Source organism: Dermacentor albipictus, chromosome 1 (genome assembly GCF_038994185.2).
Source record: "Dermacentor albipictus isolate Rhodes 1998 colony chromosome 1, USDA_Dalb.pri_finalv2, whole genome shotgun sequence".
Taxonomy (NCBI): domain Eukaryota; kingdom Metazoa; phylum Arthropoda; class Arachnida; order Ixodida; family Ixodidae; genus Dermacentor; species Dermacentor albipictus.
In genome coordinates this window covers 113,418,923-113,432,650 of record NC_091821.1, presented here as the reverse complement: position 1 = coordinate 113,432,650, position 13,728 = coordinate 113,418,923, and the positions used below count along the sequence as shown (strand labels likewise).

General features: G+C 45.8%; 2 protein-coding genes across 13 annotated transcripts in view; one reads left to right on the top strand and one right to left on the bottom strand.

Annotated features, from left to right (window-relative positions):
- Window positions 1-13,728, top strand: part of LOC139049454 (tachykinin-like peptides receptor 99D) — an 880,050-nt gene that overhangs the window by 729,722 nt on the left and 136,600 nt on the right. The window lies entirely within an intron of this gene.
- LOC139049463 (uncharacterized) overlaps window positions 10,198-13,728 on the bottom strand; it is a 29,198-nt gene continuing 25,667 nt past the window's right edge. Inside the window, exons 1-2 of one of the 2 annotated variants that reach the window (XM_070524936.1) lie at window positions 12,129-12,163; window positions 10,198-10,971 (exon numbers count right to left, since the gene is read on the bottom strand). In XM_070524936.1, coding sequence (XP_070381037.1) covers window positions 10,606-10,971; window positions 12,129-12,140 — 378 coding nt within the window. In that variant the 5' untranslated portion in view covers window positions 12,141-12,163 and the 3' untranslated portion in view covers window positions 10,198-10,605. Of the gene's footprint in view, window positions 10,972-12,128; window positions 12,164-13,728 lie in introns of those variants that run through there. The other variant, XM_070524944.1, reaches the window with a different exon arrangement.

Genomic DNA, 13,728 nt, shown 5'->3' with positions numbered 1-13,728 from the left:
TCTTTTCTCACAGGCCCGAAACACAGCACAGCATGGTTATAGATAAGCGGCGACTCAAGTCTGCGGTTATGAAGCTGTAGGTGGGGAATCGCAGCTGCTTCGCGGTATTTCCATCGGCTGTGTTGCGCTGCCGTTCGGGAACTTGGCAGAACTGAGAGTTGGGCGAGCGGGAGAATTCGTTCGTTTCGTTCAGCGCTCGAACATGCGTGATTCCTTAGTTCTTCCTCTGTTGTCTGTGGCACTGTTTATCACAATGATTGACAACTCGGAGAAGCAAACTGTTCCCATAGACACGCTCTGCCTGTTAATGAGCAACGCATAGCGCAGTCAACGATTGGACGCAGTAAGGGAAAGTGCGAAGAAACGACGCAGTAGCTATTGGAGTTTTATTGTGTACGTGAAACGAATTACGAACAACCTGCATTAAAACAGGAAGAAGCTAACACAACGTGAGAAACTAATGAGAAACGCTAAAGAGAAGCACCAGAAATGATGAAACTAGCACAACATGAGAACAAAATTCTATGCAGTAGTGTCTAATCTCACTGTATACCACGAGAATAAAGCTGGATTTCTCGTTTCCATAGATACGGACGGGAGCCCAAACACTTATTACTTCTCCTGTTAACACCGATCGTTTAAAAAACCTACCTGCTGGGCTAGTTGGATCACGCATATGAAAGGCACAGCAGTGCAAGGAAGAGCACAAGCTTTTGTGTTCCTGGTTTTATGTAGTCTTCTTAGCACTCTCAGGTCTTTCTTAATCGCGAAGGCTTCTTTAATTTTCCTGGTAAGCAGGTCAGCGTTTCTAGAGCCAGAATTTCCGCGCTGACAAACGCAAGTGATCCCCTGCTGCGCTAGCAGTCTGCACCAAGGTTACCCCATTTGCACGTAGCACCATTGCGAACATTGCTATGTTGCTGCCTTCTGCAATCTTGTTCATTGTACTATTTCTTAGGTAATGACAAAGAGCAACCCTGCCTTCCATGCACGCAACAAATATATCATAAGGGCTTGTCGCGCGCACGTGGCTTTTGCGTATCAGAATCTGCTTTCGCGTACAAACTTCACAATTGTATATGGCAAGGAAACAGAATGCCATCGCCAACAAGTTTCCAAATTTCTTGGAGTCGAAAGGGGGTGGGTGGCAGTAAAGAGAGCCGCTATCCTTTTTCCTCTTTTTTTTTAAATTGTGGGGTTTTACGTGCCAAAACCACTTTCTGATTATGAGGCACGCCGTAGTGGAGGACTCCGGAAATTTCGACCACCTGGGTTTCTTTAACGTGCACCTAAATCTAAGTGCACGGGTGTTTTCGCATTTCGCCCCCATCGAAATGCGGCCGCGTGGCCGGGATTCGATCCCGCGACCTCGTGCTCATCAGCCCAACACCATAGCCACTGAGCAACCACGGCGGGTTTCCTTTTCTTTACGTAGCTACGCGCAGTCTCGCTAACGCTACATTTCTGCCGCCTGCTGCTGGCCACGGCAGCATACGGGAACGTCGAAAAGCGCGAAAAGCGGAAAGACACCACACCACGCGGGCGCTGAACTTTCAATTTCGTGATATTTGTGCACAAATGGGGCGTGCTAAAAAATTAAAACGGGATGTTCTAACCTAACATTTATTTCGCATTTTCGTTCGGTTAGTCACCATGATCCAAGTTCAAATAGCCCAACAAAAAGCCGCAGCGGTAGACTGAAGCACAAATAACTTGGCGCCAGAAGCAGCGACGCTTGGTTTGCGCAAACACCAAACGCCATGAAGGGTCCCACGCAGAAATAGAAAATTCTTCAAATTAAATTCTGGGGTTGTACTTGCCAAAACTAGGATATGATTAGGAGGCGCGACGCATTAATGCTGACCACCTGGAGTTCTTTAGCGTGCACCCAATGCTCGGTACACGGGCGTTGTTTTTTTTTTTTTGTGTGTGAACTTCAGCTCCATGGAATTGGGGCCGCCGAGTTGTGACCCCGCACCCTCGAGTTAAGCAGCGCAACGCCAACACCACTCCCCCAACACGGCGGGTTCACACAAAAACGAAGGATTTTTTTTTTATGTGTGTCACCCTTAAGATGTCTAACAATAATTCCTGATGACGGCTGCGCGCCCATGTGAAAGGTGCCCGTTGTTTATTACACACTGATTCGCTCGAAAATGTTGAAGTGAGACGCTGTTCACCTGGGGCCGACTCCACAAAGCTTTTCGTTCCTGAGTGCTCTTATCCATTGGCTGGCCACCTTCTCTAATAATATGTCCAGCCTCAGAATTCGCTGCAATTTTCTCTTACGAGCAATCCTAGTGTAAGAGCTTTTTGCCAACACGAGCCCAGAGTTTCAAAGCACCCCATGAAATCTGTCGACTGTGGGCGGCAACATGCTGTATACATCCATACAAGTGTGTCGTGATTGTGAAAACCACGGGAAGAAAGGCAAGGATCAGGGAATAGTTTCTATACCTCACCTCTGTGACACTAGCCATAACGTCCAGGACATAAACACTTGTTGGCTTGGTGTTCTTTCCTCCGGTGAAATTATCAAGCTTTGTACGTGAAGGTGAGCGAGAGAACCGACGCACAAGTCATGTCGGTTTGACAAGGACCGCGTCGATATTTTTGTTCCAATGTATAGAAGAAGTGGTTTACTCTACAGATGAGTATTGAAGGAAATAACATGCTGAACAAACCAGCAGATGCCTGAATAAATGGGTATGAAAAGACTACAGCAGTGTTTTCAAAAAAAAATTACGTTACATCACTTTAACGCACACTGTGTGCGCTGCGGATGCTCACCTTTGCTTGCACTCGCACTTGCGCCGCATGCTATGAATGCTAAACCAGCTCATCCGGAGAATTACAAACGCATTCGATATTAATCGATGAAATTATGACTGCGCTAGGTAGTCATCTGTATCCTCTCCACAAAAAAGTCCTGCTCCTTTCTTAGCACACACCTATATGAATTGCTAGGTTAAATGGTAGTGTAGATTTGTGTTATTTGCTGTGTTAATATTTTTTTTATTCTCGTTGTTCATTGCAACATACTTGAACGCTTGAGCGGTTAACCTCATTTTATGTTGATCCCTTAATGACATATACCAGCCGCACATCGAGAAATGAAATGACTAGAAATAAATATCAAAATTAGGAAAGAAATAAAAAATTAATGTCGTTGATTTAAAGATATAAGAAAAATTGCAAACCTTAGTTCTTAGCAGAGTCATGTGCTCGTTTTCTTTTTTCCTTTTTTTTCCGTTTCTTCCTGCGGACCATCTCTGCATTATACTGTACATGCATAGTAGGGATTAATTACTACCTAGCCGAACTGCCTGTGCTTCTGCTGTTGTGTACCGCATGAAAGCTAATAGTAGCAGATTTCGAGGTCCCCCAGCTCGCTTGCGAACGTAGGGCAGTACAACAATAACAGTTTTTGTTTTTTTGATATGTGGCCTAAACGATTTGAGGTCCGAAAGAAACAGCGTCGTCGTCACTGCGCGTGCGCGAAATGCTAACGGTGTGTAGGATACGCGTCGAGCGTGCTTCTCCTTGTTTTGTTTTCGTTTCTTGTTTTCTTTTCTGATATAGCGTGCCGCCCCATGCTTGCCCAAAAAGTTTTTCGTTAACAAATATGGTGGCCCCCATAGAAGTCACGGTTCTCGCTTTGCGCCAAATTGGACCTGATTTCCGAGTGACCCGCAAAGCTCGTATACTTAAGTCAGCCTGTAATCAAAGCACGACATTTTGCTAAAGCTTTTCCGCATTGCAACGGCTTCGAAGAAATAAGTACTCAAAATCTGCACCGAAATGGCATTGCTGTTCCAGTTAATGTGCTTTCGCAGTGCAGAAAATCCAGTATGTAAAACTGTTGCGTGGAGTTGCAATGCATTTTGAGACCCATTTTTGTGTCCGTAAACTTTGTAGCGAGTCTTTTGTTGTAGTAAAATGTAGCACATTGAATGCTGTTTGATTGAATTCTTGAAGTACGGCATATCCCCTAAAGTAATTAATTTAAAAGGTACTTAATTAAACTTTGCTAATTCATAATAGGATTGGCGATTATCGCTAAGTTTTGTTTACAGATGTCGATCAGCAAAGGTGATCATTTTTTATGATCGTTTCAATGATCTGAGACAGCCGTCACAGAAACACACGGTACATACAGCATACGCAGTACTTACAAAGCATGAAAGGCGCGTAAGGCCACGGCGGCATTGTCATCAATACTCAACGGGCTCAACAACGATGTGGAAGTGCTAAGAGAGGACGGCTACTTTGTCATTTTGTTACTGCCTATTCGCTGATATCTGAGAGCTTTCGGGATTGTTAAAGATCCGAGAGCGCGATTGAAGAGTTTCTATTCGAAGATTACATTTTCGCTAAGTTGTCAAGTGGCAAAGTTTCAGAAACATTAGATTAGAAATAACGGTAGAACTCGTCTTAGCCTACTAGGCCGACGGGGAATGAGGATTCTTCCTATGGATGCGCCCTTTTTTTAAAAAGAAATTACTACACGTAATGGGCATTCAATCATGACAAACTAACGCAGTGTCAGTGCTTGCCCTAAGCTCAGTAGTTAAAAGATAATCAGTGAAGGTTAAGTAGTTGCCAACCGATTGGTGTTGGTTTCAAAGCGACGGGGTCTAGGTCTAAAGAGTTTTGCCTCTGAAAAAAAAAGAGCAATTACCAAAACACCAGGGAAAGAGCGTGAAACAATGTTCGTTTGAGTTCCTTCATTAGATGGAGACAGCGAAACTGTTGTTCCTTTGTAGACGTTAAGGTGACGTGCAAGGGGATTACACTCACATGTATTGATAGTCTTGTGGAATGTTCTTCCTTCTTGTTCTTTTTTGATTCTCCTTTTCTTTATTCCCTCGGTGTCCATGAATTTAGGATGGCCGGAGCTCTAATGCCGAAACTTCTCACGCTTCTATTGAGAAGAAAGAAGTCGTACCTCTGGAACGGCCTGGAGGTGCACAGCATTAAACTGGCGAGCTGCCGAACGCACCTTCAACAAGCCAGTACTAAAAAAAACATGGATTGAAAGGAGGAATCCCATGTTGGAAATTCGTGTTACCGTGACCAATACGAGCGGGGCCGGAAGACCTCTGGCCGAAGCAGCCGTTTCTATGATTTGCTTCTCAGCATCTTTGCTTTCCGCGTGCGTCCGCCTCTGAATACAAAAACACCCGTAGTACACTTATCATATGGGGACGGTTAAAAAACTACAAGTGGGAAAGGGTTTTCGCGCACCAGCGCGCACCAAGGTAGGGACAGTAAAACGATAGAGCGCTTACTTGCGACAAACGCTTATTTTAAACCGGACGCGTATGTATTGAAAAGAAAGATCACCGTTCGCGTGAGGGCATCACGAACACTTGAGCTTAACACTGATCTAACCCCACTTCACAGACATAATAAAAGCAAAGTTCATGAGACGAGACATAATCAGAGTAAATATAGACGAATACATCACGAATTCAGTGCATACAGCTACCTTCATGGGAATTATATATATATATATATATATATATATATATATATATATATATATATATATATATATATATATATATATATATATATATATATATATATATGGTTGAATCGGCGCTTTTCTCTCTCTTTCTGTATCTCCCTGTTTTAGTTTCTTTTTTGTTCTTAAAGTAATGCGCTCACGCATGTGTCTCGCAGTCTAGAAATTTCCGCAGTTTCGATTGTATTTCTCGTGTCGTGTGCGCAGCACTTCTTCCTCCTGCTCTGCAGTGCTAACGTTGCAGCGTGCGCCCCCACTCACTGTCTCTGCTGTGTGCGCTGGCGTGCAAGAATGGAGTACAAGCGTGCCTAATGGATGGAGTCTATAATTAGCCTTTTAGCTTGCACTATTTTAGCCCCAGTGATGAGAGTGCGGCACGGTAAAGCTGTAGAAGTATTTGCCTTGTGAGTGAGAGCACAGTTTGATAGCCATTAAAAAACAAATTATCATGAATTATATTTCTTTCTTTTTTCTTGTCCTTGTTTCTATTTTATTTCTATTTTATATTGTTAATCACTCCTATCAGAATGTCGCTGTGCGGCACCGAAAGTGTCCGGGACATGGCGCGAGCTGTGCATGAACTAGGAGCCTGAGGACAAAATAATGTTTTACGTAATAAACTTAACGCGGTTGTTTTCAGATCACGTTTTGAAGGGAACGTGTTGGAAGCTTCTGTAGTGTGATATGCGCCCGTGACACCTATATTTCGCCTGTGTTCCCGTAGCGAAGTAAAATATCACGTTAACAGCTTTTATATGAAACTGCTTCCGTCTAATGTTGCTAATTTCTCTGGATAGTTATTTTCTGCAATAAATTAAAGGGAAGGGGGGGGGGAGAGGTCATGTGGCACTCAGTTCGTTAGTCTCTTCTCGTTTTAAATGTTGTGCGTTCTCAGAGAATGATTTAAACTAAAGTGACGTAAAACATTCCCTATCTGTTTTAAGTCTCACGGTGCTTGCTCATCGTGGTCTTGCCCTGTCGTGTTGCCACATTCGTATATTTCACTGCGACCATCGAATTTTTTTGTGCTCTCCGGAATTTATCATACGTTGCGCACCGCCTCACTGAGGGTCAGTAATCGCAGAGCAGTTAGCGCTCGTTTAAATATAGTTGTATTTGTTCAAGTTAGGCGTATATATGGCCGTCAGAACAATCCTATGGTAACAAGAAATGATTCTGGCGTACCGCTGCGACACTGGTTACTCGGCGCCCGTACTTATACAGCTGTTCGCATACATCAGGGCGGTGTAACAGCTCAGCCTGAGCGCCGAGAGAAGGACGCGACGGCAAAAAACTAGTGCGCGACACTTGCGTTCCAACTTCGTCCTGGAGGGAACGCAAGCCGCACGCCCAGGGAGAGAGGAGGCGAAGGCGCGAGGTGGCCAGGGGTAACGCAATCTTGTTTATGACAGTGAGCGTGACAGTTGCTTTGCGTGTACGATGGTCAAAACGTGATGAGAAGGGGTTACGCGGAGGCAAGAAAAGAACGGCTCAAATAGAACACACTATACGAAAAAGTCAAGAAAGCATGAGGCACACAAAGAGTACGAACAAAATTAGCAACGCGCCATTTATCCCCATTTCCTTAAAGTACCAAAGTGATTAAGTACTCTGAGTGCACTACGGTGCCGTTTCTGAACATTCATAAATGGGCTATTGAAGTGATCGGCATTATTTGTCTACTTCCCCCATTTTGGCGTGCTGCTGCTGTCTGCTATCTAGCCCCTGAAACCTCGCCTGCTCTCGAAACAAAAAAGAAAAAAAAAGAAAGGGAAATTAGGTGTCCAGCAATTGGTTTCAAACCTTGTGCCCGCGGCCTAGCAGCCACATATCCCTTACACGATATCCAATCGACCGTGGACACACGCCTACATGGAAGCTCGAAATAACATCCTTACCAGCTTTCATCGTGCAAGTCAGCGCTTTGAGACGGTTGGCGCGTGAGTTGCGTCGCATGGTAACAGTTTACTAATGAAAGTGAGACCGCGCGCTCTTCCATAGCTGACAACAAAAAATGAAAGTTTTATGCCTGAAAAAGAAGCATATGTGCAACCGCTCCGTATTTCATTCGAAGTCAGATATGCTGAACCTCAATTATACAGTGCCAGCAAGGCAATGCTGGCTGCGACCAGGCGGCCGCGTTGAGTGAAGCCTTTCTTTGTGGCCTCGGAAGGTGTCAAGCTAGAAGAAGAGAGCCCTCATAAGCGCAATTAGTAACGAACCCGAAGCAATGGAAATCTTAAAATAACCACTACAGATGGTAAATAGAGGTGTGTTCAGCAACGCGGTGTTGTCGCTACATTTCTTGAATGCTAATCGCATTAGCATCACAGTCATCATGAGATCAGTTCTGCCGGATTCGTTATTCTTAAAAAGAAACGTAGCTGGCATAGGTTGCATCTTATTTCACGCGCGAAACCGAAAATTAGTGGCTAAAAAAAGCACCACCTTCGCTTCCTTCTGAAGGCCTGATCCAGTGGAGAATGACTGTACAATCCATGTCGCCAACCCCATGCAGGGCGACGACAGCTACACGTCGCGCCAGCAACCATGCACAACGAAGAACCCGAATAAGGGCTGCTCCATTTCTGCCCTCTGACCGTCTTCGCGTGACGCCTACACTCTTAAAGAAAACGTAGTCATGTTCACTAACTAATTACTAACACGTTACTTGCCCCAAAAAGCACTACCTTCTTAGTAAGTGCAGGTAGTTAAATCATGGCTAGTACTTTCACTACCTGCTGAAGCTAGCAACAAGCACTACCTTAATACTACTCAAATACTACTTCGGTAGTGCAGTTACTAACGCAGCTGAAATATAATTTCCGACAATACAATAGGGCTATTCTATTTAGAAGTGCTGCCTGTATTGGCATACGAAGTCGATTGTATGGTGAAAGCATAAGATAGTAAAATAATAAATATATAGGAAAAAGGGAGAACCGTGTCCTTTCCCTATACATTAAAGCATCAATTAAGGGTACATATATGTAATGTTTGCCACGCACGTTAAGGTGCACTGATTCCGGGTAAAAAACAAATCTCCAACAAGTAACGATGCACATGAACACACACACAGAACGACAAAGGTGCTACGCGGCACTTACTCAAATAGCAACTTCAAGAGTTTTTATAGCCCTAGTTTTAGGGGTTACATGTTGCACCGGTGGGCACCTATGTATTTGGTTAAACAATCAAAGCTCTGTGCACACATTGCTAAAGCCTACTGTGTTCGCATATGTGTGCGACGACGTCGCACCTATCTGTTAGTCCAGTATAATGAACAACACTACAGTTTATCTCAATTTTCCATAAGACTGTCACAATCACAGGATACTAGGCCCTGGCCAGACGAGGTAGTAGTGGCTTAGTAGCTACCTAGTAAAACCTACTAAGTAGCCTTTCTGGCTAGTAAAGGCAGCACTTACTAGCTTTACTAGCCACTGGCTAGTACAGAACTAGTGAGAAGGTAGTAAAAAACATAGTAATCTAGTAAACACGCGCATTTACTTGCCATTTACTAACTTTATTTTTAAAAGTGTATGCTATATGCCAGCGTCACGGAAGGATCAGTGAGCGCACAATGGGCGAGTCTCTTCCTTCTCTTCCCTCGCTGTGGAACAGTCAGGAAGCCTGTCGTCACTGATTGGTTGACACAAGCGCTAGCCGTTGGTGCGCTGCACGAAATTGCTGGGACGGAGTATAGTTATCTACTGCAGAAATTGTTCACATGCTTCCACCGCTATAGCATTCTCGGCGCCTCGGCACCGAAGTGTGTATGTAGCGCATGGTCAGCAACTGAAGGCAGCAGCTCTTTCCTTAGAATGCGCTGACAAACACTGTAGCGCACCATTCACGCGCTCTGGACAAATGTACGGGATGTTGGCTGCGCAGTGGATATTCGATGAGCGTGTTCGTTGTATCTGTAGCAAAAGTTTCCAGGGCAACACTTTTGAAGGAAAAGTGGGCGTAAAGCACTACAGCGGTTCTGACCCGTCGATAGCGACTTGACTGAGCAGTACAGTCAACCACAAAAGTTTATGGACCATGGGATCTCAGAAAACGTTCAATTTACGAGCAGCCTGTAACAGCAGTCAGTCAGACCGAGCATAATAACGTTGTTCAGATATACTAGTAGAGGGTGTAAATGCGAATACTAGGCTGTGTTGTGAGCCTGCGCAGATATTCAGCTTATTGCCAGATTTCGAGTTCCATAAAACTTTGTTGTCGACGGTACTTGAATACCCAGACCACTATAGACACTTTTCACAAAGCAGAACAGATACGACAAGTGCGCCGCTGCCGTGGTATTTTATTTCTGATGTGGTCGGAAGGCCACAGCAGAACTTGAAGGCTGATTAAATCTTCTAAAAATCGGTACGGTCCAAGAGCAATCCCCAGAAGGTGAAAGAATTGCTCATGTCTGTCAAATCACTGCATTTATCTTAGCGCTATACAGTCTCTCGAGTATGTCATCCGGCTGGTATCTGTGATTAAAGAATATGTGTTCATGTATGCGTTTCGCTCAGATAATGCGATGTCTATTGCTGTTTTGTGTTGTTTCTGTTTGTTCGTTTCATTCTTTCTTGTTGGTCTCGATAGGGTAAGTTTGATTACGGGAAAGGAAAAGACAAACGCTTTGCACATCGTTCTTGGTCACATAATTTCTTTATTATTCTGCGAAACAAGATATTCAGGGCACACGACGCAAGCACGAGACAAAGAAGGTCTTGTCGCAACATTCACTCTCATCAATCACACTCGATGTCAGCTGGCGCCGCTCTGAATTGATCGAGTCGTTGGCGCAGTGCTATCGGATGTCACTGAATCGATTATGGCTTCAAGCAACAAAAATGTCTGGTCCTTTCGTCACACATGGCCTTTCCCACGGGACTACACTAGACGTAATTTACTTTTGTGTACATTGACTTCCAACAGATGTGCGAACATGAATTGCACGTCTTTAGCTGCACTGTCGCTGGGCCTGACGCTGCTCACAGACACTGTGGACGTTGTGCCCAGATGTGGCTCGAGTGCTTCTATGAATACCCTCCACTTTTATCTGCTGAAGCGTCCTATCCCTTGACGGCCACCTTGGCGTAGCCACCACCGTAACCTCCTCCGTAGCCGCCGCTGTAGCCGCTCACGAGGGCACCGCCGTATCCACCACCGAGTCCGACACCGCCGGCGTATCCACCGCCGTATCCGCCGTGGCTTTGGCGACCGTATAGGGTAGAACCTTGGCTCACGCGGTTCACGTTATGCACGGTTTTGACTAGGAAGGAAGGTCCAGGGACAGTCTGTACAAGGCCCAGTCCATGACCAAGACCACCTCCATATCCGAGGCCGCCCCCGTATCCTCCGCCGAAGCCACCGCCGTATCCGCCAACAAGACCAGCAATGCACGTGCCGGCAAAGCCGCAGACGAAAAGGGCAATGAGCTGCGAAATCGACGAGAAAAATATTAAATGTTTTTGCACTATTGCGGCCAGTGGCTACAACGGCCTCCCGTTAGGGATCCTGACAGTAGCTCCTCAGGATCAAATAAACTTCGTTGTCTGTCTGTCTGTTTTGTACTTTGCTGGATAGGTTAGTTTTGTTGGGAAATCATTTCAAAAGTTGCGCGGTGCCCTGGGGACTGTTTTGTCTTAATGAAATCGCGTGCACTCGCCCGCACTATTCAAGTTTGGAATTCACGCTCTCGTGTATTTACTCATCAGGTCTCATTCTCATTCTCCATACTCATTCTCCGGTGCTAATGCCGGATGCACCTCTAGCAAGCAAACGCAGATGTGCTGCTTACTGTTTAGTTACCGCAGCTGCCAAGACAAAAGCACCAGGACGTGTAATAAACAAACGGGCTAACTATACTCATGAGAAATCTTTACTAGATAAATATTCTTACGTTTCTAAGCAGATTCAAAAAACAATTCAAGGAATATATAAACACCACCTTCAGTTACCTTATTTCTTTCCTCTTTCAGAAAAAGAAAAAGCCTAATTCATATATGACTAGTAATTAAACCACCTCTGGTCGAATTACCGCCCCCTATAATAATAGCATCGACAATTACGCGATGTGTAATTCTGTCGAGACTGTAATACGCCTGCATTATCAAGACAATTCGCTAGTTAATGCTACAGTATAAGGTACTGTGTGAATGTACTCGTGACTTTCGAGAAGCAATACTGAGGATCAGTGAGTGGGAAACTAACCTTGCTCAGTAATTTGCCCTGAACCTTCAATGCGTGGGCGAAGCTGTTATATTAGCCTTTAGACTAAAACTGTACGGCTGAAATAATGTATGAAATATAGTCGCGCATGATGAAATAACCACGGAAGGCTGCAATTTCTTGGAAGTTTTCATCAATTGCTATAGCGTGGCCCCACCAGCACGAACACAAACGTCAACACAACACACTACACATGCAGGCACATCAATGCGACACAAAGCCACCCACAGTCGTTATACCAAAATCCTGACAGCCTCTCAAAGCCGTCAAAATCGCTCTTCGAAGCGGCCATCATCGTTGCCACAGACGGCTTAGCCGTGCGACTCCGAAAATCCCGCTATGCCTGTAGCATTCCAGCACTCACCAGGCTCTTCATGGCTTGGCTGGAAGCTTTTTGCAGTCGTACGAGTGACTTGTGTTTCACCGGTTGCCCGGAGTTGCTTATATAGTCGACGCAATCTGCCTTCCGTGGCATCAAGACAATTGGTCAACCGGAGTGGTCATCCCTCTCTACTTTGACCAACGTACACTTGCTCTCTCTTCGTCGTGTTTCCGCTTCGCGAAGCCGCGGCCGCCCCATTTTGGGCTGTGAAGAGCATTTAGAATTCCTGCGCGATGAATGCAGCGAGCTGTCGCTTTATCGGGTACGACAATTAAGCCGCCGTCTTTTTTTCCTCGCAAGGTTTTGCTCGCCCTAGCCGGACGCAGCCGGCTACACCGGCGAAAACAACAGCGTCAAAAAGAAGGAAATGAAAGAAGCATGAAAGGGGGCGGTGCGGGAGGCGGCGGGGAGTGGAAAATTCGCGGCATTTTCTGACACAAACAAAAATGTACGCCATTTGGGGTGCGATCTTGTACGCGTTCCAAACTCGAACGGAGGCGGTCCGTTCTTTCCGTCGCGAAATTGGCGGTCGATCCGTTCCATCGCGTTCGTCCGATAGCAGACAACATGGAATGATTGACAGCAGATATCATTTCACAATTGACGTCATGGCGTTCGTCACCGTTCAAACTGACCAACTGTGTGCGGCTCGATGGAACGGACCGCCTCCGTTCTATTTTGGAACGCGTACAAGATCGCACCCTTGATTGCCGCGTCCGATTACGTAAGGCGGGTAATCAAGACTAATTCAAAGCAGAACACCTCGCTCTCCCGGGAACCCTCAGAAAGCCCCGACGCTCGGCTGTCGCCAACGTCCTCCTCCTGCGTTCGTTGGGCGGCGACACGGGCGGCCTGAAACAACAGTCACAACTGGTTGTTCTACTGCTGAACTCGCACTCTGAAGACGTCTATTTTCGGACACGCCTTTGAGGGTAATAATAGTAGCCTCCCTGGCCAAGCGCAGAGAAAGGAAGCCGCCTATGGAGCCCGCATCTGTTGGCTCCTTTTTATCGTTCTTTTCTTCTTTCGATCCCTTTGCACTCGTGTACATACTTTCAATCTTTATGTGTACATACGCGCGCGTGCTGAAGCATTCGCGTGGACATGTGGCTGAGTTAAGACACCTCTTGCGCTCCGCATAGTATATGTCGTCCGGCCTGTGCAGGAAGCGTTGCGTAGGCGTTCCCGATCTATAGTGGGAAAGCGATACGGCGCCGCCGTCAAACTAATGCGGTTTCTAGAAAATATGAAAACAGCTCGGCATGCACTGAAGGGCGCATCAGTCTGGTTCCTTGGTGTTTGGAAGCTTTGCGTGTAAGCGGCTACTGAGGAAGGGCTCTCCCACTTTACGACGTTCAGAGTAGAGACATAAGCGCACATGACAGTAAAGAGCTTTAGCATAGCGTTACTGTTTTACCCTTACCGATACTAGCAGCCACGACTTCCTATGCGCGAAGTTTACCGGGCTCCGGTAACGTTTACCGTCACGCGCGCAACAACATGGCGGTGCCCAGGCTGCCCATTTCGTTCTTAATTCGTCCGTTTTACTTGCTATCTGTCATGACAGCACGAAAGAAATAAT